Source organism: Electrophorus electricus, chromosome 10 (assembly GCF_013358815.1).
Source record: "Electrophorus electricus isolate fEleEle1 chromosome 10, fEleEle1.pri, whole genome shotgun sequence".
NCBI lineage: Eukaryota > Metazoa > Chordata > Actinopteri > Gymnotiformes > Gymnotidae > Electrophorus > Electrophorus electricus.
Window position 1 is genome coordinate 20,903,314 of NC_049544.1, and position 27,445 is coordinate 20,930,758.

General features: G+C 47.7%; 1 protein-coding gene across 2 annotated transcripts; it reads left to right on the plus strand.

The window, feature by feature from the left end:
- Positions 1-259: 259 nt before the first annotated feature.
- On the plus strand, positions 260-25,187 carry LOC113587075 (transmembrane protein 65-like). Of its 2 annotated transcripts, XR_004776570.1 has the most exons (9): positions 260-602; positions 739-1,068; positions 10,254-10,298; positions 10,889-10,956; positions 11,637-11,691; positions 16,766-16,808; positions 20,072-20,177; positions 22,436-23,464; positions 23,894-25,187. XR_004776570.1 is itself a non-coding variant. In XM_035530715.1 (8 exons), the coding sequence occupies exons 2-8, from the start codon at positions 801-803 to the stop codon at positions 22,583-22,585; spliced, it is 735 nt and encodes a 244-aa protein (XP_035386608.1). In that variant the 5' UTR covers positions 260-602; positions 739-800; the 3' UTR covers positions 22,586-25,187. The 2 variants fall into 2 exon arrangements, 1 of the variants encoding a protein (XP_035386608.1); XM_035530715.1 differs by having other exon boundaries at positions 22,436-25,187.
- Positions 25,188-27,445: the final 2,258 nt, after the last annotated feature.

A 27,445-nucleotide genomic window follows, 5' to 3' on the forward strand; every position in this document is an offset into this window, starting at 1 on the left:
GTGTTTGAGTTAAAACAATACCCCCCAAAAAATCTATGCTGTCCTTTCTAGCCTACAGTAAAATGTGTTTATGCGCTGGTCTTGCCACTAGTAACTTTAACACAAGGCGTCAGTGTTTGTGCTCGACAACCGCGCCGGCCTCGAGAACACCTGAAACACGTGACGTGTTGGCGCAGGTTACGCAATGCGCGTAACGCCCCAAATGTGGGAAATGTAGTTTCGACGGAGGCTTACGCTCCACCCTTTAGAAAGCTGCACGCCTGCGATCAGGAATGCGCTTCCCGTGTTTGAAAGGCAAGGCTCGGGCTTAAACGCAGCGGCGAGGACGGCGTTCTAGCACCTGGACGCGCCGCCTGCGCATGACCCAGTGCAGGTCCGACCTCTGTCCGGCGGCGTCATAGACACGTAGAGACCGAGGCGACATTCCCAGGCTACAAAGGAGCGGTCGCAGAAGGACGTGGATTTAAAAAAAAAAAAAAAAAAGATATGACCGTTTTCAGCTTTCTTGACACGGCCGGCGTTTGCGGATGTGTCCGCGTTCATTGCACGGTGCTTCTGATGTTGCACTGAGCGCGGGACGCGGCGACAGAGCCGTGCTCGAGGTAGGCGCTGCGCGTCCTCTGCGCGCTGGGTGCACATTAACTTCACTTTTCGGGCTAATGCAGAGTCGTTTTTTTTTTCCGTGTGACTGTAATTATCTTTGTCTGGGGACTGACCTGTGCATCTTTCCTTCTCCAGGGTTCCCGACATAGCCTAGTGTTCCCCCCGACTCCTCCTAATTCTTTTTCCCCATCTGCAAAATGTTGCCGTGTTTGCGAAGCGCTCTGCGGCCGGTTCTGGCGCTGAGGTCGCCCGCGACGCTGGGACGAGTCCCGACCGCCGTCCTCAAACCGTTACCAATAACGCCGCTCCACAGTTCCAGCATGGGCACGCATCACCACAAGGAGCCGATGGAGCCCTTGAACTCACCCCAAGGCGCGAGGGAGTTTATTTATAGACTGCATCCCACCGAACGCTCGTGCCTGCTGCGAGAACTCCACAGATTTGAGTCAATAGCGATCGCCCAAGGTAAGGGGAGGGGAGAGAATCAGCAGAAGCTGAAAGGGACGTTTATGTAATTCTGTCGTTTACAACAGTCTAAGGTTATATGAAGGTTAGAAATGTCACAGTTTAATACATAATATGATAATAAGGATGTCATGTTGTTGCAGTGTAGCATAACCTATTAGACTGAGTGATGCAGTCCACAAATGGAATAGCTCGTGCAAGTCTTTGCACACGCATACCTGCACTACACTTTGCACAGGTGGATATAGATCTATATGAATAGTCATATTAATATTAAAATCGACTTTAATTCTGCGTGTGAAGAAGTGGTCCCCACTCCCAATCCAGGTGTTTTAAGGTGCGCCGGTCAGACATGGGTTTGGGTATCCCAACACTCACCTGGTAGCTCAACACACAAAAAGGTTTACAATAGAAATCAGTCACTCTTACTTCTGTGTTGCTGGAAAGACACAACAGCTCGGCAGCATCTTCTCGGTGGGCTCCTCATGATACGGTAACGTGCGTCTTACTTTCCATGTCAGCTTAAAGCCCCCCCCCCCCCCATTATTCTGTGAGGAGCCTCATGCAAACTTTCCTCCCTCCACCAGGACACCTTGCGTTTGAAAATCCGCTTTGTCAGGGGGTATAGATTTAGCAGCAGGCCAGAATGGAAGATGAGCCTTGAACACCAGTATGGATTTACACCCATTATATCTAAAACAGCAATGTGGGGTGATTTAAGTGAGCATTTTGGGAAAAGGCACAAGGCCTGTCTATGCTTCATTTTTTTAAAAAGCCACGGTTTGATTTGCCTGCGTTTTGATTTGTACGTCTGCGCTGCAGGCTCTCCTGAATTAGGCAGATGTTGAAATTTGCTGCTTTGGGAGTTGTGTGTCTGCATGCATCTCGCAGGCGTTTCTTGGTGCTTCTGTGAGTGTGCGTTTTCACATTTGTGCCAACGTGTGTGTGTGTTTGTGCTTTTACCCCTGACCAACCTTAAAAAATTCTATTAAAGCATGGCAAACCCAATTTAAAAAGACAATTAAATTGACAGTGAAACTCACAGTGGAGGAAAAATCTAATTTAATACTAGTATGCCGGGTAAGAAGCTTTCACAATTTTTGATGCAGTGAAGAAAGAAATGAAACCATAACCAGATAAAGGCTTGAGTCAGGAAAGAAGGTAGACTTGGTATTGCAGCAGATTTGCAGGATTGGCTGTTGATGTATTTATTATGTAAATGTTGAAATGGTTGGAATCCACAGTGCCATCAAACATTTAACTCATGTCGGATATGTATATTAAAATTGATTGAGGGTAAATGAAATATAGTGATGGATTATAATAACAGATTTTTAAAACCTGTCAGGTTTTGAGAAACAGGTCTTTTATGATGCGCTTGTATGCATGAGTGATGTTTCCTCGAAGAAAAACACTCATGAGGCTGCAGATCTACCCGTCTGATGTATTGCACTGCCGATGGCTCCCAGCAGAATTGTGGTGTTTACCGGAGATGGTGTTTCCTGATATGAGTTTCAGTGCATCTCTCATCTTCCCCACCGAATCAGCCTAGAATGTACCGGCCACTTTCATCTCTATCTCTCGCGTTGTGGATGATTTTATTTTGTCCTCACGTTTGCCATGTGATTTAAAATAAAAAAACAACACATTTTTTGGGGCGGGGAGACCGGCGACTTACGGCAACGTGCTCGTCACTGACCTGCGTTACAGGTACTCCAGCTGCTGTTGACAGGAAACCAGGGAGAAGTTGCACTAAGAACTAGTTGCCTTTCTGCTGAAGACCCAGACCCTGCGTCTCTCAACTCTGCCAGAACGTGAGGGAGGGAGAGCAAGAAAAGGAGAGAGAGAATGAGAGAGTAGATGCAAGCACAGGAGAGAGAGGGGAGGGGGGACGCACACTGCATGTAAGGCTCGTCTCTTGCGCCTCTGGCCAGCATAATGAGCTCGTTACCATGGCAATTAGACATGAGCCTTTAAATAAGTGGTTCCATTGTCTGGATCCGATTTCTCTTGGGGGCATGACCCCGGACGAGTGCTTGTGACGACACCCCAAAGCATCCTCCGTCGCTCGGGCAGCGCTTAGCAACCCGTTGCTGTGTGCTCATGGATGCACGGATGGCTGAGATGAACTGAATATCATTTTAGGGCACCTGTTCCATCCGGTTGCTTTGGATTAAAATGTTTCCCTGCCTGGGTTTGAACTGCAAAGTGAAGGCAACAGAACTAAACCATCCCAATCTGTGCTTGTTCCAGAGTGTCATAAAGCAAAATGAAGCAGGATTTTGAAGATGATTTCAAAGCGTGAAATAAATGCCACATGTATAGTGGTTCACATTATTCCGAGGTGAGATGAGCACTACTTGGATGAAAATGAGGAAGCGGTAGCAGAATCTGGAGCGTGCTTAGATCAATAAACGCAAAGCAACATCTCTGTGTCTCGGCAGAGCAGTTTCCTCGAGCTCGGTGTCTCACCTGTCCGGATTTTTAGCCGGGTGTCTGTTGATCCCTGGGAAGCGTCCCAAAGGTGGCTGCGGAGGCGCCTGAAGGACCCGGCTCCTCCCCAGTGGCGGGAAGCGCACTCGCCGGTTCTGCTTACATCACGCACAACGGACCCTGGGGACCTGGGTAATTATAGATGCGAGGGGTGAGCTTGACCTTATGGAGTCCCCGTCATAACCCAGGCCGCCACAGGCGTTCCGTGTTCCGCCCGCCTCACTGACAAACGCCCACGTGCTGGGACACATTTATAGAATATTATAGATGCGTTATTAAGGCTTTTTTTTTTTCAGCACATCATTCTACTCGAAGCTTCATGTCTTGTGCCAGTGCGGTTGCATAAGGGCTCACTTCCTCCGACCTAGTAATCTGGAACCCTCACGTCATAAAACCACATTTTGCCCGATTTGATTTCATTCTTCCCGCTGGTTAGCAAGGTTTGCGCTGGAAGTCTTATTAAAACGCCGTTTTGTTCTGGCTTGTCCTTTTCAAACCAGGCTCACAGGACTGGGACACCAGTCTACGGAGTTCCCCACTTCCACTGAAGCTGTGACTAAAGTGTTTCTCCTGTACCCCTGTGGTGAATCCATGAAATTGTGACTGTTCCAATTACTTGAAGCTGTGCAGACAACAATTATCCTGAATGCTGTTGAATTTTGTTAATATCAGCTCTAGGTGTAGAATCTGTTATATTGGGTGTCATTTCTTGTTCAGTATATTGACAGGATGAGGCAAGGTTTACTGGCTCCTTGACCTCAGCTGAGCGTGATGTATACATCCAGTACGAGTGTGTATCCAACTGTACCCGGAACTGTCGTGATACTCTGTCATGATAGTGAATCATTCCCCGCGCAGCCTGGGTAATCATATTGGACAAAATCCAGCAGGAAGATCATATGTGGTGCCCTAGATGATTTGATTACCTGGTTTACAGCATGCAGTGGCCAGGATTAGATCATATGTTGTAGGTCAGGTTTTTGCCAATTTAGGAGAAACTTGCAGTGTGAGCAAATATTGGGGCAGGGTGAGCACCAAGCCTTCCTAAGCAGGAGGGTAACTGGGTAATTCTGAGTGAAGTCCTCCACTTGTACTGCCCAGTTGCTTGCTGTATGAACCAAATGTGTCTGGGCTGCACTTGATGTAGGAAAATGGCATCTATCTGATTTTGTCTGAACTAATCTTTTAACAAAACGAAGCGGTACTAGAGTTGCCCTAGTTTTATGATTTCCATATTAAGACCTCATTTTCTAAAACTCTGTGTGTGTGAGTGTGTGTATAAAAATATGAGTCCAAATGCCCCTAAATGGAATTACTCCACAGGTTAGATGACCTCAGTAGAGTCACGATTGTGCTTTGCTCAGGTAGGAAAAGTAGTCCCAGTTCAGCACTGCCCCTGTCCGCAGGACAGCGTCCACGGTGCCTCTCCGCAGTAATTTCCCATGATTTAGTCACCATTGGTGTGGCGAAACGGTACCGGTGGAAGGTGCGTTGGTGAATCGCAGAGTAGGTGGATGGGGCAAGCAATGGCAGAAGCAGCGTCAGGGCTGGGGACAGACGATCCATCCACCATCTCCTCCTGTTTAGCCAGCGCTTGATGGGGGCGGGAAGATGGCTCCGTCTTAACCTGCTCCATTAGTCCGAAAGGAAATGAAAGGTAAATTGTTTTAAAAGGATTATCGAGCTGCTTCCGTGCATAGACGAGTTTGCATGAGTGGCGGAGAGGTGTAGCGTGCTCACTGAGAGGGTGGGATTAGCTGAGGGAACTGTGGCTCAGGCGTTCACGGGGGCCGAGGGGTACGAGCATGGGGGTGTGGAGAGGAATTTGCCCTTTTGCCAAAATCGCCCTCCGCCTCAGTGCGCTGATGGTAGCACAGCCTTCGTCCCTGTCTCTCAGCTGCCATTTGCCATATTTGGTGAATAGTTTTAGGGAATTCAAGGATGACGTCGACGCCTGTGCGCGCCGCGCTGCGGCCACGCGCTGTCCCCGGTGCTGCGTGCGATTTCATCCATCGTTTGTTTTCGACGGCCGGTCAACATTTTACATTTTCTCCCTCTGCGCTGTGCTGGCAGGGCAGAAGTGGGTGGAGCTGCAGAATCCTTCACACGAACCGGACCGTGAGACGGGATCGTGATGAAGGAACCGACCAGGTGTGAGATGGTGTTTGTGATGAAGGAACCGACCAGGTGTGAGATGGTGTTTGTGATGAAGGAACCGACCAGGTGTGAGATGGTGTTTGTGATGAAGGAACCGACCAGGTGTGAGATGGTGTTTGTGATGAAGGAACTGGTTAGTCTGGAGTCCATCGTCACATCATCAGGCCGGGAGAGCGCTTGACTGCCTCAGCTCGGGATACGGAAAACCTTTTCCTGGTAATCCAATCCCCCTTCGCCAGGGTCTGGTCAGCGCCAGACTGGGCGTCTTAACACTCTGAGTGCCATCTATGAAATGGAATCTAATAAAAGATGGAGTGCTGTGACATGAGAATAGGAAGCGTTTCAATTCCTGGGCCTCATCCTAGTTTCCTGATGGCGTAGTGAATCTGAACCACGGTGGGATAAAAATGCTTCATCGTTTTTCACTTCATATCCTGCCAAAGAGCAGAGGGGCTTTGCTGCAGCCTGGGTTTGGCAGAACACATGAAGTGAGACGAAGACAATGGCTCGTCTAGAAACGGAGCGCTGCTTCACTGCTTTGAGTTCGTATGGTTCAGAGAACTGGGGTCTTCGTGGAAGTACCTTCTTTAAATTGCATTGATACCATCTGGCAGCGAGGACGCAAAGCGTCTAATGGATTTTGGTCTAATGTGCTGCAAGTTTTAGCTTTTTTGAAAGTTCCAAATAACTTATTTTTGCTTGTTGTGGTCTGTAATTGTGAAGTGGTTTTTGCGGCTTAGCTGACTGAAACATCGCCTGAATTAAAACCAAACTGAAACATCAAATAATAAATATACATATATAAAAGTGACATGGGTCTAAAACAGTGAGTTCTGATAATACAACAGATTTATCAGTTAGAAAGTTAGAGAGAGAGAGAGAGTTGGAGAGAGGGAGCGAGAAATGGTCCAGCTTCATATTTGAACACTGGCAAATATCTAAGGGCCACTGCTGTTCTCCTGCACGAGGGGTTTTCATCACTGAGCGCCTGGCGAGAGACGTACCGCCGTGAGTGTCCGAGCTCGAGGCAGGGGGCCATCGCCCCGACTGGGCCATAGTAGCTGCCTCATCGATTTGTTCTTCTTGCTTTGTCTCTCCGGGCCTTACCACATCAGTGAGAAGCGGTCCTCGCAGGCAGCCTGATACAAAGGTTTAAATGATTTATTACAGTGGTTAGAGATTACTGCTGTAGTGCACTGCTGAGACCCACAACCACTGATCAGATTTACACATTTTAGCAAGACATGAATTATGTAATTGAATAAAGAATAAGGTCTTTAAAAAAAGGGTCTAGGTATCGTACAGGACGGTGAGTTCAAAATGCAGCTGTTTAGACGAATTCTGGGAGTGCATGTTGTGTTCTCAGATCTGAGACAGTGACTGGTAAGTTGCTCACTGTATGGAAGGTACACACAAGAGCACCTTTGGAAGGGCGAACGTTTCACTGGAAGACCTGGTCGTTGTCCTTGGACATGAGGCTCGACGTTGAGATCCAGCTAAGGCACAGAATCTTCTACGGTAGCCATGCTTTCTTCCCCGAGCGTCCCCGAGCGAGATAATTGCTTATCTTTTTTTTTTCCCTAGACAGAATTTTGGGCCAACTGTAATCTTCCCATTTTCTCTTATGGTTTTTTAACACTCACCAGTGCTCCGAACACACGGGCATCGTGGGCCTCTTTTTCACTGTAGGGCTGACTGGTTATGAATATGGACATTAACCAACCGCATGTCCATACAACCACGACTCAGCACGACTCTGTCCTCTTGTGCTTTGCACACGTTAAAAAGAAACGCTAAAAATGGCTCCAAATTTGTTCATCTTTTATTCAGCAGCTGTTCAGCGACATAATTACGACAAGAACTCATTGCCGCCACAAATACTTCCTGGCCCTATTTTCCAGATTGACACTCGTGGAGAAAGAAACCGTACTCGACCTCAGGAGTCTGACGCGGCCTCGGTCGTTGTTTGTCCCTGCAAATCGTATTCCGGCACCATCTTCACCGCCTGTCCTTTCTGTACAGGTGCGCGCTCTTATTCTGCCCTTTGGCCTTACCGTACAAATGCACGCTTTTAATCTGCTCTTCGCCTTAGCGATCTGCACAAGTGCATGTTCTTATTTCGCTCTTCACCTTGCTTTTCTAAGCTTAACCTCGCAGTGTCTCCGACACCCCCCGCCATACCACGCTTCTCTTCTGCGACCGAGACGGTGGGCTCCAACCCTTCTTGCCTATAATAAAACATCTGTTCCACTCCGTGCCACCAACAGAAAGAAGAAGACGACGAAGATCAGTGCGTCACCCTCCTGCCTTATCCTGTCTGTGGTTTTAAGGACTCGTCAGCAATTCTGTGGGCGTTCTGGTTGTTGGTTGTTGGGTTCTGGCGTGATTAAATGCTGGCAGAGTTCCTTTGCCCTCACAGGTTCCTTTCTCTTCCCACACATTGCAGTGCATCTCCGCCCAACATTATTCTCTGCATGCATTAGTTTACCCCCCCCCCATCGATTTTTGTACTGACCGCTTTCTCCAAGGATAGAGACTTTACCTACGTGGGTCTGGAACAATGTTTACAGCTGTATTGGTTCCAGCAGACTTTTTCAGGCAGCAACACCAAATGTTATATGACCCGTCACATGACAGACTGGGCCTGGCAGGGGAGTCCGAACGGCCCGGGCTCTTGCGGAGACAGACGTGCTGGAGTGTGAAAGTGGGAGTGTGAAACTGACATGGCAGCAGACACCTCCGCCCTTTTACTTTGAGCCTGGAGCACTGGAGCTCTAAACTGGGCCAAGCACAAGGAGACGAGGAGCACGAGACACATGGTGACACTGCAGCTTGTCACAGGAAAACTTGTAACTCAGCTGTTTGTTTAACAACTTGACATAACAGGCCTAAACAAGTCAGATCACAGGAGCTCACACGCACTTAGATGGGCTGAGCATTGCAGGCTTGGAGAGCTCATGCAGATGCTCTTTTGGTGATCACCAAGTGATCATGCAGAAAGCAGAGGATTCTGTTCATCCGAGGAGCAGCTCCGTTATTCCGAGGTCTCGGACCCTGGGAGATTCTGGCTCCTTCTCTAATGGCTGCTGTTGGCACAGACTGGCTAGAGCCCTATGGATTTCTTTTCACAAGAAAAAAAAAAGCGTTTGCATTTTGGCTTCGCTGGAAGCTAAAACGGTTGTGGGAGTCGCGAAGGCTGTTTTTGGTATCCTTAGCTGCATGATGGCTCCGTGCCTTCCGTGCTAAGCAATTGATACGCCTTGTAAAAGTAGCAGCTTCTGTCAAAATATTTTTATTTTTATTTACTTATTTATTTTTACACAGCAAAAGATGTTTAAATGGCTCTGAAGTTGGCATGTGTTAAACATCCAGCATGAGACATTTATATGGAAACGGGCCTAGCACAAGACTGCTAGATCAACAGATGTTGATCCAATGGGGCTGTGTGCAGTCGAAGCCGGTTTTAATGATGGATGGTCAGCAACTACAGAATAAACGCTATCTATAATCGTGGGGCAAGCCATCGGTTTGATGCGACGGTGATCAATAGCGTTGTCGGAGCGGGCGGCCACGCGCCGCTTCATTCGGTGCGCGCTCAGTGCGGGGAGTTTGCCGAGCCCGCGCGGCTGCATCCAGACGCCGCTCCCGTGTCCATCCTCGCGCGAACGGCCTCGTTCCGTCTTGTGCAGCGCAGTGATCTCTTCGCATCGCGTAGCTTTCGCCACAGAGCCATACCGCCAGTGTTTCTGTTCTGTTAGGCCTGTAAAGTGTATTATTTAGTGCCGTGTAAAGTAACTCAAAACCTGTTCCTAAAGTAAGCAAGATATCAACATCAAGCTCCGTTTCTCATCATTTCACACAGATGTCCAGTGATAAAAGGGAAGATAATGCTAAACACCTATACCATTCGAATATTGAATTAGCACCTATACCAAGATCTCATCTGTACCCACGGGGACAGACTTAGATATGATGAAGCCCACGCTTACGTTTTTTTCCTGAAATTCTTCTGTAGTGCGTGGAGTATGCGGCAACACACACACACACACACACACATCTTCACATCTTGGAACTCTCTGCCCTGTCCACGTTCCCTGCAGTGCATCATGCAACTTTATTCGTTTGCTTTTCTTATAACCCAGCAGTTGAGTTTTCTGTCCTTACTAGAGTTGCTCTTTCATCTATTTATTTTTGTAGATTGCAGCACTTTTAACAGTGAGCAGGCTGTCCACTGAAAGGAACCCTGGCCGACCCACTCAGTAGCTGTAGTGGAGCAGATAGTTTACTTATAAGGAACATTTATCAGTGAAACTGAGTGTTAGCTGTAGTTGTACCTGTTTAGCTGAGGTTATGGTAAGCCTGCGTGTTTGTTTCTAATGTGTCTGATTTGACATTGGAGCCCTCAGATCCATCTCCTGTTGTTATGCTCCTGCTCCTTCCCACCAAGGACTCCTTGGCCTTGGTTCTTATTTATGTCTCGGTGATGATACGAGTGTCTCTCTCTCTCTCTCTCTCTCTCTCTGTGTGTCCTACAGAGCAACTGGTAATGGCTCCTCCAACTGCAGCACAGCTGAGATATGGTATGTACATACGTGTGCGCCCCCCCCCCCCCCGCCCCCCAAGTCGAGATATCAAGAAAGCAGCCATTTTTAATGTTACTAATATCATGTGCTGTTCTGAAAATGCATTTGCTTGCTGAATGGCATGTTGTTTTCAGGCGCTCTCGAGAAAATGTTCTCATTTAGCATGCGAGTGGAATTCGAGTGCGTTTTGAGTTGTGATCAAAGGGCTGGCGGAGTGAGATTTGGACGTGTAGGGGGATGGGCGGATGCGACCGCTTAAACGGGCAACTCTGCCCACAGCCCCGTCCGACTCCGACCCGTATCCGTGTTCCTGCCTACACAAGCACGCCGCTCCAGGCAGCTCCGAGACCGACGGCTAATTCAGCACCTTTTGTTTATCCGTAAACACTCCTTCCATTTGTGAGCAGCAGAGTATAACTGGTGTCCTTCTACCCATTTTTGTTTGTTTGTCTCAAGCATTAGTGTGTTTTCGTTTAGTTTGTTGTCTTCTGCCTCCAGAGACTCAGGGCCAGTTGTCAGGTGACACTGTTGTTAGAAGTTTTTGCTTCCATGCTGTCAACTGTAGCTGCTGTGCTTGCCTGTTCCAGTGCTGCTCCACAATGCCATTCCCTTCGTCGGCTTTGGGTTCCTTGACAATGCGATTATGATTGTTGCGGTAAGTACCTTTTGTGTATGAAAGTGGAAAAAGTGACTTATTTTTGTGTGTGTGTGTGTGTGTGTGTGTGTGTGTGTGTGTGTGTGTGTGTGTGTGTGTGTGTGTGTGTGTGTGTGTGTGTGTGTGTGTGTGTGTCTCTCTCTCTCTCCCTATCTGTTTGCGTGTGCGTGTGACCTAATAGCAGCTGTGGGCTGCTTGTTTAGTGATGTAACCCAAATATCTGCTCGAGCAGACCTGATCTGAGGGCAGCGTCTTCCCTAACAAGCTCTCCACAGGCTGGAAAACACCAGGCCTCTTGCTGTGCACTAGAGCCTCTTTAAGTGAGCCTAATGGTGCTGTTAGCCATCCTCTGTGTGAGCGTGCTAGCTCTTGTCTTCCCAGACCTCACACACTCCCTGCTCTCACACACAACCTGCTCAGCCTGAAGGGCTGCACCCTCGGCCGCCTCAACAATATTCCATCTGTAAAGCATCACTGCCGATTTAAACAAACCAGGAACTGCTGTATGACTATGCTCATCTGATCTGTGTAACTACGACCCTCTCATGCAATTGACTACTAATGCATTAATTTGGATCCAAAAATGTATACCAGACCACTGTAAAAATAAAACTTCCCACAGATGTTGTTAAACGTGCTTCCGTGTGGGAGTTGATCCCAGATGTCTTTGTTGTTTGCAGGGCACACAGATCGAGCTCTCCATAGGCGTGATCCTGGGAATCTCCACCATGGCAGGTACTGTTCCCGCCCACAGGAGGCCTGTTGTTTCTTGTGCTGTGGTGTAGGAATGCTGGGGGGGGGAGAGAAAATGAGAGAATGAGAGAGAGAGAGAGACAGAGAGAATGAATGAGAGAATGAAAGAATGAGAGAGAGAGAGAGAATGAATGAGAGAAAATGAAAGAATGAGAGAGAGAAAGAGAAAATGAAAGAATGAGAGGGAGAGAGAGAGAAAGAAAATGAAAGAACGAGAGAGAGAGAAAGAGAGAGAATGAATGAGAGAATGAAAGAACGAGAGAGAATGAAAGAATGTGAGCGAGAGAGAATGAAAGAAAGAAAGAGAATGAAAGGACGAGAGAGAAAATGAGAGAATGAAAGAACGAGAGAGAGAATGAAAGAATGTGAGCGAGAGAGAGAGAGAATGAAACAAAGAGAATGAAAGGACGAGAGAGAGAATGAAAGGACGAGAGAGAATGAAAATGAGAGAATGAAAGAACGAGAGAATGAGAGAATGAAAGAATGAGAAAGAAAATGAAAGAACGAGAGAATGAAAGAATGTGAGAGAGAGAGAAAATGAATGAGAGAGAATGAAAGAACGAGAGAGAATGAAGGAGAGAGAGAATGAAAAAGAGAGAGAATGAAAGGACAAGAGAGAGAGAGAGAATGAAAGGACGAGAGAGAGTAAAGATGTCCGGTAGTGCCTGCCAGTCTCCTAATGCGAAGTGGATCACACCTGTAACATTTTCTGTCTGTGCATGACTGAACCACCAGCATATGACCGACAAAAGAAAAAACATTTTTTCACTGGTGAAAAAACATTTTTTCACTGGTAAAAAATGTGGTAGGGTGGATATTCCCATCACATGCCCAGGCAGCTATGGTTTTATTGATTTTTCCTCTCCAGCAGTTTCCCAGCAATGGATTAGGGAGACATTCTGGGATCTCTGTACTGCCAGTCACTTCAGCCGCCCATGAGGTTCTGCCTTCTAGCTGTGAGGAACCGTTCCAAATAAACACTCAAATGCATAGAGACACACACACACGCACTGTCTCATCCCATTTTCAGTCTGGTGTGCTCTGCCATGTCAGTGGATTGTTCCAATTTTGCCCTGCCTAATGGATTGCAAGCCCAATGTGCCCATCACATTTTTTAAATCAAGCTATACATACAGTGCTGTCATGCAATATTGGACTTCCAACACACGCGCACGCACGCATAGCAGTCTTGAAGAAGACCGGCCAGCTCTCTAAGCAGATGGCCCACTTCAACATACATGGACTGGGGAAGGGAAGAACAGGGACCTCGACATTTAACTGGACGAGGCGTTACACATTCACTGAATGAATAAACAGTTATAAAGCTCCACACCCACCAGGATGCTGCTGTGGTAATCGGTGCACCAATCACATTTACCGCATGGTTCTATTCCTGCCCACCGTGAATATGTTTCTGTGTAATGTTGCATTGACACTACATGCGTTGGGTACCGCGAACATCTGAGGTGTGCAGTAGACACGTGGGATCGCATGCATCTGTGAGACAGTAGGCACCGAAGTATCTTCTGCACAATTCATTATTAGAACGAAATGACGCCCTGCGCATATACGATCAATTAGGACCAGTAACCGCCGGGTTAATAAACAACAGACCAGGGCGGCTGCTATCGTCGTAACACGCAGACACGCACAGGCGATTTGCAGAGGGGGACCAGCGCCGACGATGGCCGCGTTGATCGTGCCTACGGACCTTGAACGGTAGCCCCGGAAAGACCAAGAGGTGTTTCAGATCCTCCAAATCCCATAGCATCCATGGTTCATATCCGAGAGCCGAAAAGCCAAAAATGTGGCCCTCCACGGGGACCTCTGCACCAACAGGCGGCCCAGCCGCTGTGCGGCCCTTGGGGACAGTCGCAAGCTTAGACAACGGGTAATAAACGAGGACGATGTGGTTCGTGACGCTATTCTGAAATGTTTTGTTGCTTCAGCTTGGATCATGGAGGTAAACACAGTGATACCACGATGGGTTGCTCAGGACCAAACGCAGGAGTTTAGAATCCTGCGCCTCCTATTGGTTTGTGAGCATTGGAGGCCAAGGTCTCAGTCCAGCGCTGGGGATGCCTGATCTGCGCAAAGATGGTTGATTCGCAGCGGGATGGCCGAACTGCGGCAGACCAGAGAACAGAGAGCACACTGAGATAAAGCCTGCCCTGTGTGTGTGTGTGGGGGGGGGGGTGTTGAGTGTGTGGGCAGATTAATGCATGTGTGAGTTTACGTGGGGGGGTTGTGAGTTCGAGTTTGTGTGTGAGTTTAAGCGTGCATGTGTGTGGGTTTGTGCATGTGTAGATTGGTGCGTGTGTGTGTGTGTGTCTAGTGGGGGGGGGTTTGTTGTAGGTGTGTGGGTGGATTAATGCATGTGTGAGTTTGTCGGGGGTTGTGAGTTTGTGTGTATGTGTGTCCATATCTAATGATGAGCAAACAAAAAATGTGTGCATCTGTTTCGGAGGACCTCAGATGTGACCCATCTCAGGACGTCACATTATAATTGGTAGTGAAGCCTCCAAGAAAACAGATTTTTAAGAAGAGTTCTGCTTTCCTCTCTTATTGCACCGGCAGTTGTGTTACTAATGGTGGCAGCTTCCATTTTTCATGCTGGTATTTAGCTTTGGCATTGGCTAACAACACGGCCCTCCTGTGGAGGCCGACTCGAAGAACACACCATAAGAGTCTTGCGTGCATGTGTGGCACTACACAAATGTGTGTCGGCACTGGAGATCACCGGAGCTGTTTTGGTAGAGGATTGGATCCAACAGATCCCAGGAATGATGACATCAATCTCACAATTCCAGGAACATTAAAAATACCTACAAATATACATTAGTATGGGTGCCCATGCGAAGCTCTTTGCAGGAAGAATATGCTGCCTGTACCCTTCGTATTTCTGAGATACATTGATGACATTCCTGGTACAGCTGCCTGCACATTTGAAGAGCTCCAAGTTCCTCCCAGCTCTGGAATGCAGCACATCCTGGCATGAGGGTAACCTTTTTAGATGTTTCAGTGAAACCTGTACATTCTGGTTTAAATACCACCATCTATTATAAACCTATGGATTCTCTTTATTGTCATTCTTACAGTACAGTTCATCCCAAGGCCTGCATAAACCCCATCCCGTATTCACAGCTACTTGGACGTAAACGCATTTGCAGTGAGAACAGCAGAAAAGCATGGAAATGCAGGAATATCTTCAAAACTCTGTGTTTCGTAAGGAAGTCCTAGCTGATGACCTATAAACAATCTACTGTTTGACAACTAAGACAACAGGAATTACTTTGGTGCTCACTTATCATCCAACCAATAGAACAGTGGTTAATATTATACTTCAACACTCCAGAATCCTCCAGGATAATACAGAGACCGCATCCTCCACTGATCTCCTAAAGACGAGACAAAAACATCAAAGCCATGCCCGTCAAGAGTGAGATAAATGAGTTGGAGGGGTTGCAGGCTACCACATCAAGGTCGTTGGAGCGGCCCTGGATGTGCTGCATACAAATGTATCAACACAGACACTGAAATAACGAATAACTGTGAGAGTTGTATTACCTGCAAGAGATGTAATCATCTTTACACTGGAGAAACCAAAAGAAGGCTTGTTTGCATTGCCCATTGTTGGTATTGCAGCAACGTCTTGTATTTATTGTATGGTATTATTGCACTCGTGTAGTGTGTTGTCTGTTGCACTTGTTCTGTGTTGCACCATGGCCCTGGAGAAACAATGTTACGTTTTGCTGAGTACTTGCATATAGCCGAAATGACAATAAAGCCTTTTGAACTTTGAATGAAAGAAAAACGACTAATGTTCACTCTTGGGACTTTAGAACTCCATGGAATGAGTGTTATGATTTAAACCTCTACCTTTCTGAATATAAAGATCCACCTGTAACTTCAGAAGCACTTTGCCTACACAGCTGTTGAAGGACCTCTGTCCAAAACATCCCTTCTGTGTGTGTGTGTGTGTGTGTGTGTGTGTGTGTGTGTGTGTGCTGAATTATTAGTCTTTAGCCTTTGGGTGATATTTCTTAAATCATGCTTAAGTGAGAGCACACTGTTCTTCCCCACCCTTTCTGAGTTCATGAACATCCATTTTTCCTCCTCATTGGAAGCTGTGGGGTGCGTCAAACTAGCGGATTTGGGTTTCTGACGTTCTTCTCTCTCTCTTGTTCTCTCCATTTCCATTTCCAACACTCTTCACACTTCATTCGTTTTTCCTATCTGAAAATATGGCCGAGTCCATCACATTTGTGCAAACTCTAACATTATAGTGAACCATGACCAGCCACCACTGCACACTATTCTTCTTGACTAGAATCTGACTGATTGTGATTCGATCAAAATCTGTAACTGGCAGAAACCAGAATGTAGGCCCGGTAAATTGCAGATACGATGCATCTCGTCATCATATGAGATGGTACATAAAAGCCCACATACCCACAGTACACAGACTCATCCAGATGACCTCTAACCTGATAACAGTCACCAAATTGTATGAGGAGGACAGTCCTGCTGTTAATCTAATTTTGGTGGAAATGCGGCAGCTATTGACCAGAGGAATCATCCATCAGTGCTGTCCAAGGAGCCAGTGGGTCTTCTTGCTTTCAGCTGATCTCTTCTGTTATTCACGGTCACCGCTACACATTTTACACCCGAGATTCGACGTTACCATGATGCTCTGGATCAATCGCTGCGGATTGATTGGCTGAGCCTGTCTGCAGTCCCAGAATTCCCTGTGCTGAGGCTATCATTCACTCTGCCATGCTGAGTAGAGGACATCCAAAGCCAGGCCTAGGCTCTAATGAAGACACATGCCCAATGGAATCTTGGGAGGTTGTGGTGCACTTTTTTTTTTTTTTTGCAGTGACAATACACATCTGTCCAGTGGTTCACTATAAATGTGTCGTGCTAGTTACCTGTTAAGTTTTGTCAGCGCATTCGACCCTTCTGTGTGATGTGGTTGTCATTAATTCCACTTTTTCTTTTCTTCTCTCTCTCGCTCTCTCTCACTCTCTTTTATATGCTCTTGTTTTCTCTGCAGCTGCTGCTCTGGGTAACCTGGTATCAGACTTGGCAGGACTCGGGTAAGTACGAGTTTTCCTACAACTAAAAGCTCCTCCCCTACCTCCCTGCCCAGTTTAGCTGGACGTCCAGATAAGCCCCCCTGGCAGGTCAGGTGGTCCACCCAGGCTCTTTATAACACTCTGTAACGAGATCACATCACTACCTCCAGGATCCCACTCCTTTTTTCAGTCAAGTCTCTGCATTCAGATGTTCAGTCGCTAACAGAAACGACAACTTGTCTTGTCCTCCGCACGGCTGAGTCATATTTCCAGTGACCTGTTTCAGGAATGTCCCAGTGAAGGTCGACACAGCATACACAGGACAGTTATTTGACAGACTTCAGAGCACAGTGGAGGCAGCGGTGGCTGACTGATGCCCCAGAAAGCCGGCTCCGCGGTACCGTGGCCCTTGTGACGAGGAAGCCAACTCTGGCGTTCCGGAGGAGGCCCGCGCACAGGCTCACGGCCCGGGGAGTCAGACGTGGTGGTGTATTGCCAGGGGAGGTGCTCAGCTCTGGAGCTCTGCTAAGTGCTTCAGGGTTGTGCTCGGGTTCGAGGGAAAGTGGACGAGAGAGAGAGAGAAAGAGAGCAAAAAAATGGAAATGTGTGGATAAAATGTGTATGTGTCTGAGTGTATTTGTGTGTGTGTGTGTGTGTGTGTGTGTGTGTGTGTGTCTGCATGTGGTTCTGACCAGAATTTGCTAGTTCTTGTGCTCCGCCTCTTACTCACTATCCAGATGGACATCAAACACCAGGCTGCTTGCTCTCACCACATTACACCCTCTCACCCCTTCACACCCATCACCATTCCTCACACCCCATCACACCGAGTCTCACCCCATCACACCCAGTCTCACCCCATCACACCCAGTCTCACCCCATCACACCGAGTCTCACCACATCACACCGAGTTTCACCACATCACACCGAGTTTCACCCCATCACACCGAGTCTCACCCCATCACACCCCATCTCACCGCCTCATATCTCGTCACACCCATCATCCCTCAGCAGACTGGTGTTCTGGCTGAGTGCTTTTGCAGACTGCAGGCTTTGTTATGGTGGGGGATTATCCGTAATGGACAGAAAGTCCCCGATAGACCAGTACGTTACCCTAAGTGACCTTTCTCGTCTGTTCGTGCTTGCACTCTCTCTCTTTCCCTTTCACAACCACTTTCCTTCTTTCTCTGCCTTTCACACTCTCTCTCCCTCCTAGTCTCGTTCACCCATTCCCTCGGGACGTCACGTACTCACGCGTGCCCACCCAGTTGAGGAGAGAGCGTCTCCTGCAGGCCTCCTGTGTAATTCGCCTGCCTACGGTGTTACACCTCTCATCTCTGATCAGGAAATTGCAAGCGGATTTGAACATTCACATTTAGCTCTTAGACACTCATCATTAAAAGATAAATGATGAATGAATTTGAAAGCGAACTTGAATTTATAGAGGACTTGAAAAGACTTTAAAGACAAGTCTCTGTTAACTCGGAGCGAAGAAACATGGTTTAAGTACAGTTTGAGTACCACTGGGAGAACAAAGTAGCCTTACTTATAACAATTTTCCTTGCAAGTAAATTACATTATTGGGCATACTTCACAGATATTGGTTCTTTAGCATCACAGACCCTGTGAAACCCAGTGCAAGTGGATTTCACGAACATGTTTTAATGATGGTACACACGTTTTCTCCCCTTGCTAAGGCAGTTCCATCACCTGCTGCTAGAAACCGACAGCCTGTTAGTAGTTAATGATGTGTATTACAGAGGAGATTGTTCGGCGCCACGGCGAGGCGTCTCTGCGGTGACCTGCCTCTGCGCTCAAGTGACCCTCCTTGATTGGTCAGGTGCAAGGGCAGGCAGTATTACCCACAATCTGAGGTGTGTAACCACACAGGTCAAAGGTGGCGTGTCCTCCATCAGACACCGCATCGAGTTCCCACATGCCACCTCGTCGCCGAAATCATGTCGCGCGATTCCAGGCTCAGCATGCTGGCTGGATCGTTCTGTAGCCTTATTACGGATCTGCCCCATTCACTCCTCCTTATTCCTGTGCTTACCGCTGGCCAGTTGTTATCAAAATTCTGTTTTTTTTCATACGTTATTGTATGAAATTTGGCTTGGACTTCCAAAAAAATGAAAACAAACAAGCAAACAACTATATATATATATATATATATATATATATATATATATATATATATATATATATATATATATATATATATATATATATATATGCAGAACAGTATGCTTTATAGTGTCTGTGAACTGGGCAAAACGTATGCAAACAGAAATGTAGAGAGCCTCACATCTCACACCATGGATGCAGTAGGACTTCATAGCTGTAGTTTCATTACGCTGTAAAATCACCCTGCTGTTCATCTCCTTTAAGTCTGCACGACGCTGCCTACAGCAGCGTGAACAGCCAGCGTCCGGCCCATAGCAGCGGCATCTCTCTCGCTGATGGGCTACAGCTTGTCTGGGGGGAGCCTGCTTGTAGCCAAATGGGCTAGCAGCCCTACTGTTGCGGCAGTCTAGGCCAGTATGATCTCGCTGGCTGCATTCATGAACGAATGAATGCAGCAGCGTTGCAGTGGATGGTGATTTTATTGTAGCAGGATGGGGGTCAGAGGTTTTCTCATTAGCCTTGTGTCATTTTTATTAATTAGCCGAGTACCTCTGTCACAGTCATTTCCGTTTGAGCCATCCACCGTGGCGTCTGGCATCAAAGGTTCCCACCCCCCTATCGCTCACTCTACATCTCTTTTACTCTCGCACATTCGCTCTCCTTCTCGCACCTCCCTCTCTCCTCTTCCTCTGTCGCTCTCGTGGCCAGACTGACTGAGGCAGTGACACACTCTTCGTCGCACAAGGTGCCGCCAAGCCAGCTGTGAGCTCAGCACGTTCACTAAGCAGAAAGACGTTCGCCATCCTCCTCGTCGGAACTTTCCGGCGGTCCTCATGACCAAAATTAAGTCTGTTCGTCCTAACAGGCGGGTGTATGGGAGGACCATGAAGCAAACATTAGTGGTCTACTCCCTCCATACCCAAAGTCCCTGGGTTGGGGACAGCTTGAAAATTACATGCAGTGATGAAAGATGTTCTTTCCCAGAAGCCTTTTTGGATTTTATAAGATTTTTATTTAAATTTTTTTTTTGGGGGGGGGGGGGGGGTACAAAATTGATTGGTGTTTCTGTTTTTGGCTCTCCACTCTGTGTTAATCTCTGATGGACACTGTGTGTGGTTGTTTATGGGTGTGTGTGTGTGTGTGTGTGCGCGTGTGTGTAGACTTGCAGGCTACGTGGAAGCTCTGGCGTGTAGGCTGGGTATGCAGATCCCAGACCTGAGCCCTAAACAGGCCGACATGTGGCAGACCAGAGTCAGCTCTCACACCGTGAGTGGTTCTGCCGCCTCTTCGAATCTCCTTCACGCTCTGCCTTTCTCTCCCTCCACCTGTCCTTCGTCATCCCGCGTTCTCTCTCTCGTGCACGTGCTTGCCTTCGTTCTTCATCTCCGCCAGCGCGTCCTTTCCCTGCATTCAGGCGCTAGCTCTCGCCCCTCTGTCTGAGACTCGGACTGGCCAGACGGGCTCCATCTGTCCCCGTCGACTCTCCTCTGCCCCTCCACTCCCTGGCTTTACCAGAGGACTTTACCCCCTCGCACTCCTGGTGGCCAGCTTCACACGCATTTTTCCTCCCCATCCTCACGTGCTGGTGTCGCGTTAGCCGCTGTTCCTCGCCATCCTCACGTGCTGGTGTCGCGTTAGCCGCTGTTCCTCGCCATCCTCACGTGCTGGTGTCGCGTTAGCCGCCGTTCCTCGCCATCCTCACGTGCTGGTGTCGCGTTAGCCGCCGTTCCTCGCCATCCTCACGTGCTGGTGTCGCGTTAGCCGCCGTTCCTCGCCATCCTCACGTGCTGGTGTCGCGTTAGCCGCTGTTCCTCGCCATCCTCACGTGCTGGTGTCGCGTTAGCCGCCGTTCCTCGCCATCCTCACGTGCTGGTGTCGCGTTAGCCGCCGTTCCTCGCCATCCTCACGTGCTGGTGTCGCGTTAGCCGCCGTTCCTCGCCATCCTCACGTGCTGGTGTCGCGTTAGCCGCCGTTCCTCGCCATCCTCACGTGCTGGTGTCGCGTTAGCCGCTGTTCCTCACCATCCTCACGTGCTGGTGTCACGTTAGCCGCTGTTTGTCCCTGCGCTGAGAATGGGGAGCTCCCGGGCAGAGGCCTCGTTAAGACGGCGTCTGAGTCTGCCTGTGTAAAGAACGGCGAGGCCCTGTCTCCTGACATTTATTAGCCAGAAACTCACTCAGGTTCACTGCGAGAGGCTCACCAGGGCGGGAAAGTAACTGAGGCTGTCAGAATGCCTCCAGACAGCTCTGTTTTGGTGTTGAAAAGGTCACTGCTCTGCTACGACCAAAATTCCCTCCGACAGCTCAGATCCATTTTTCCCCATTTTGTTTCCCCTCGTCAAAACACTGCAGGCTTGATGAAGATGAGTAGTTACGGTCGTCAAAACGCCACAGACTTGATGAAGATGAGTGCTGTTAATAACAGGACCCATTTTTCACCATGTAAGAACTTGACAAGCTCCTGTTCCCTCGAGAGTGTGCTCCATGATGGGTAACAGCAGATCGAAGCCCCAAGAACTATGTTATACACAATATTGTCACTTAATTACTGTTGTAGAACATATTCATTTGCAGTTGCTATAGTTTCCATTCATTAGTGTTCTTTTTTATGTGCAGTACAGTCTAAGGTTGCCCAGTGCAGGATGGGTTGCCTTCGACTATGGTCCTCCCAAAGGTTCTTCCTGCAACCAAGGGAGTTTGTTCCTGTCTCTCTTATCTCTAGTTTGCTCTAGGGGTGCATACCTGGTGCCCGTAAACCTGCTTTCAGACAATATTTATCATAAAAAGTGCTTTATCACTGAACCCTGTGAACAATGAGGAGCTCCACTAATTACTTTACTTTGCTCACTCTTGAGTTACGCACACTCCAGAGATATGCTCACTCTTGAGTTACGCACACTCCAGAGATATGCTCACTCGAGTTACGCACACTCCAGAGATATGCTCACTCTTGAGTTACGCACACTCCAGAGATATGCTCACTCCTGAGTTACGCACACTCCAGAGATATGCTCACTCCTGAGTTACGCACACTCCAGAGATATGCTCACTCCTGAGTTACGCACACTCCAGAGATATGCTCACTCTTGAGTTACGCACACTCCAGATATGCTCACTCTTGAGTTACGCACACTCCAGATATGCTCACTCTTGAGTTACACACACTCCAGAGATATGCTCACTCCTGAGTTACGCACACTCCAGAGATATGCTCACTCTTGAGTTACGCACACTCCAGAGATATGCTCACTCTTGAGTTATGCACACTCATGTTCAAGGCAGAATGTTCTGCCAAGCACATACAGTTTGAAAGTGTTCTGAACTCATTGTTCTCCCTTTACGCATGTTTATAGCTCCTCCAGTGACTTCTTTTTTAAGCGTGGTCTAAGCATGACTGAAGTTTATGTTGTGGCACATGTCGCTGTCCCGCAGACACATGTAAGGGCCAGGTGCACGCCGGCTGAGCTCTGTAGGACCGTGGGGGAAAAGCCGGCCTGTGACTGCCTATGGTGTTACCCCCTGCAGGGCAAGGCCATCGGGGTGGGCATCGGCTGCATCTTGGGCATGTTCCCCCTCCTCTTCTGCAAAGACGACGAGGACAAGAACGCGGAGGGGGGCGAGCAGCAGCCGGCACAGCCTCCTCCGCCGCCCGCCGCCGCCCCCAAGAACGCGTGAGGAGAGAGGGGAGGTGCATCGTGGGGGAGGGACTGCCTCAAGCCCCGCCCCCGCACACACAAAGGACATCCTTCCGGTCGGACTTTCTCCTCGAGCGGCTGATTGCATCCATGTTTCCCCCCTCCGTCACGACAGACACCCAAGGCCTCCTGCACCAACGCCACATGCATGGGCAACCGTTCGTGGAAGGACAGACCTCCTGCATCTGTGATTTCCACACTAAACAGCTGTAGTTGTGGGGGAGGGTTTGGCTTTGGAATCATGATCTCGGTCGTCAGTTTGATTAATAGTGGGCGGAGTCCACCCTGACAACTCTGTGGCAACCATGGAGGTGGGGTCAGTCCATTTCCACTCCGTTTGCATCAGTAAAAGAATGCTTCAGGCCACAATGCTAATGAGGCTTACCAAAATGCTAATGAGGCTGACTGTGAATGGAGGCTAATGGGAAATAATTAGCATGAGCTCATTTGCATGATGTCCAGAGTTTATTTTACTGTTGGGTGGCTTATTCCTTTAAAGAGTGTAGAGGTGGCTTTGATTTGAGTTGGAGGTCTTTGAGTTGTTTGTGAGAGTAGGCCTAGTTGTAGTTCAACCTGGCAAATTTAGCTAATAGGATAACTGCCTAATTTATATTCACAGTATACTGCATAGGTCAACTTAACTTTGTAAGTGGAATTTCTGCTCATTTCCTGGTTTTGATAGTATGAGAGAGGAACTGAATCTTCAGGAAAATTCAGAATCACATAATCAATGTAAACACGCAGATGCTATAGCCAGAGACCCACCACACCCCCGAGATCAGGCCATGTACAGTGGTGGCCTCTTACGTCCCTGGGTCTGCAGCTACGCTGGACTGGCATGTAGCCACGGTCTCTGATTGTATCCTTACGTTACACACATCAGCAACTGTCTCATAGTGACTTTGCAGAAAGCAGGACTTGGCAGAAGCCCAAGGGTGTGTTTCTTTTTGCCCAAAAATCCAATGTAACCCAATTTAGTAGTGCAAGTGAAATGATTTCTTCACCCCACCACCAGTGGGCAGTAAAGAGGCAGGCTTGAAACAGAAAGAAAATAGGGGTGGGGGGTGGGGGGATCTGAGAATTCAGAATTCAGGGGATCTCAGAACATCCCTCCTTCCAGGCGAAAGCATACAAACACCCATAAACACACACACACACACACTCCCACACACGCACACACGCGCGCGCACGCACACACACACACACACACACACACACACACACACACACTCACACACGTACCTCAGCCATGCTTCAGTGTTATGTGCCTTAATGCAGGGTTGGCCAGTTTCTGCGGCATGGAGGAGGAGTCTTGCAGACGTGTGTTGAGCCGCTAGGCCAACCCTGGTTTAACTCGCACCGCAAGCCCGCATCCTGCTAACGCCATCAAAACAAAGGGGAAAGCTATTACATAACCGTGTCCTTATTTCCAGAACTGGAGCTTTGCACACTTGTTTGATTTGCTTTTGTTTACTGGTTGTTTATTTGTTTTCATCAAACATGCTATTCTCTTTATTTATTTATTGTTTATTTCCTTTTGTGTCAATCATAAAGTGTTTTCCGTTATTTAAAGTTTTGAACATAAGAGTACCAAGGCAGCAGGCTCCGCAGTTCTGCCGACGGCTCCAGGCTCCCGATGTTGGAATCTAGGGTGCCGTAACCATGGGAACGCAGCGTTCTTTCAGTAGGGGCTTCCTGCTGAGTCTGACAGCCAGACTGCAGCCACGGCAACGAGATCTCGCTGACCTCACTCGCTTGTTGTCTTTGCCAGAAAAAGAAGGAAGAAGCACAATCATTCATTGACAAAGAGCAGCGAATGCTGGCCTGACTGTGTGCGTGCGTGCGTGCGTGATTTCCTCGTTGTAGAATCCAGTATAGGTAAGGCTGAATGAAGTAATATAAAAAAAAAAATGTTTCCATATCACAGATGTGTTTATACAGAATATATTGGCGGATTCCACAGAGTATGAAGGAAACACGTGTTCTATGTAACTGCAGTGCACAGATGTCATTTGAGACTTATCTGGCTTGTCACCATGCATTCTATAAACATGCACACACCACTATAAGGAAACATTTTTTTATATACCTGCATGCATGTTAAATTATTTATTAAAGTTTCTGAATGGGATAAAACACTGCCTTTAATGTTCTGTTTTGTACTGAGCCTGTTATTTTCTCCAGTTTTGTTCCTTGTTCACAGAATTCAGCTTCTGATTTGCATATGGTAATGAGAAAGTTTATCGTCTTGAACTTAACCAATCAGCAGACAGAGCCCTGGGGACTTCATCAAAGATCTAATTAAGTTATGACGGCCTCTTCCTTTTTGTTGAACTAACTAGCTTTGAGATCTGTAGCTGTGATCACTGAGCTTATTGTTAAGTATTAAAGACTAGAAAAAATTTACTCTAAAGAATTGAGTTTTGTATCTAACTTGATGGTTAATCTCTTCTATTTGAACTGATGCTGGGGTGTTAAAATCTAAAATGGTTCTTTCTCTTCACTGGTGATGTAGTATGACACAGTTCTCTAACAATCCTTGGTTATAGTTTTTTGTTATAAATGAACATGTGACTGTTTTGTTTTGGGGTTTTTTTTTTTGGGGGGGGGGGGGGGGGTTTAATGGTTGAAAATGGTTCCCATCATTGGTACACCAGCCATCATGCTTCCAGATTAGGCTGCTGTCAGGCTGATATTACTGATATTAAACAAACCAGTCTGAGTTCGATTTAAAGACCCGTGACTCCACTTTCAAGGCTGTGGATGTCGCCCTCAGTCCATCGACGGCTGCATGTGGTTGCTGTTCACATGTCAAGCTGGTGTTTGTGTGGCTCACGGGCAAAGAGCCACCATACCGGGGGCTGGACTCAGACCGTGATGGGACTACACAACCCCTGTCTGGGACAGACCAAACCGGCTGTAAAGGTGGGGTGTGTAAAGGGGGACAGTTGTGTGCACCGTCTGAATGTAAAAGTGGAGTAAATAAACACAGATGTGTGCTTTGTCTGAATGCAAAGTGGAGTATGTAAGGGAGAACGGCTGTGTACGTATTCTGACTAAAAGGGGTGTGAAAGGGGGCAACGTTGTGTAAATTTTCTGATTGTAAAGGTGGCGTGTATGAGGGGGGCTGGCTGTGTATATTGCCTGACTGTAAAGGTGACTGAGCTTCTAGTCCAGGGCAACCCCAGAAGGGTGGCTGCCAGTTCACTGGGGAAAGCCTGACCCTGAAGGCTCCTCCTTCTCCTCATCCTTGCTGCTTCACGTTTCCACTGGTGTCAGCCTGTGTTCAGTCTCAAGCCAGGTGATAGCTTGCCCTTCCTGCTGTGGAACGCTCATGAATTATTCAACATCATCTCTCTCCCATTGGTGAACTGTTGTGGCTGGGACACTTTTTTTCTCACTGCAATACGTTGCAGTGACCTTTTGCCTTGCATCTCATATAACTCCCAATTTAACTTGTGCCAGGAGGATGCAGTAGCCAAGAAAGTTTAGTACACCAATCGCACTCTCCCTCTCCTTCTGTGTATTGGATGTTTGGCATGATTGTGTGCACACATTTCAAGTGCATTCCCAATTCTACTGTGGGCATGATCAGTGTGTTTTACTCTGCACACAGTAATAGCAACAATATATAATCAAATGGTGGTTGTGGGAAGAGTTACTGTAAAGTTGTTAATTACTGGATTTTGTTGTCTGGGGGCTTTGTTTGTTTTTCACCCCTGGACTATTTTTAAATGACCATGTTTAACCACATTTTAAAGTTTAAAATAGAAATAATCACTTTCTGTTTTTCACTTCATTATAGTGCAGCCTTGCCGCAGTTAGGACTACAAAACTTCCACAATGTGCTGGCCACAGAACTATGACTGCTGCAGCATTGCCACTCAGGTACAGTGTGTGCTGCTCACAGAGTTTTAACACTACAGCCACTCAGCTAGTGTGTGCTGACCACAGAGCTATCACTGCACAACCGTAGCCCATCAGCTGCAGTGTGTGCTGGACACACAGCTATCACACTACAGCCACTCAGCTAGTGTGTGCTGACCACAGAGCTATCACTGCACAACCGTAGCCCATCAGCTGCATTGTGTGCTGGACACACAGCTATCACACTACAGCCACTCAGCTAGTGTGTGCTGACCACAGAGCTATCACTGCACAACCGTAGCCCATCAGATACGGTGTGTGCTGGACACACAGCTATCACACTACAGCCACTCAGCTAGTGTGTGCTGACCACAGAGCTATCACTGCACAACCGTAGCCCATCAGCTGCAGTGTGTGCTGGACACACAGCTATCACACTACAGCCACTCAGCTAGTGTGTGCTGACCACAGAGCTATCACTGCACAACCGTAGCCCATCAGATACGGTGTGTGCTGGACACACAGCTATCACACTACAGCCACTCAGCTAGTGTGTGCTGACCACAGAGCTATCACTGCACAACCGTAGCCCATCAGCTACAGTGTGTGCTGGACACACAGCTATCACACTACAGCCACTCAGATGACCAGTAACATGAAACACAGAATCAGTTGTTATAATTGTAATTTCCTGGATGGCTAATTTTAACCACGGTGTACTGGTTCGGTGCTCTGCTCGTCACTGGCAGCAAACGTGCAAACTAATATGTTAAAGCTTTCTATATAATGAGCAAGTCGCTGTCGTGTGATTGCATTTTGCTAACTGCATAACATTCATACATTTTTTACTTCACACAGTTAAATGCTGCTAGTGAAGCAGAATGGGAAAACCTAGTTTAGCATGTTTCAGCACTAGTTTAGCATGTTTCAGCACTAGTTTAGCATGTTTCAGCACTAGGTTTTCTTATGTGTT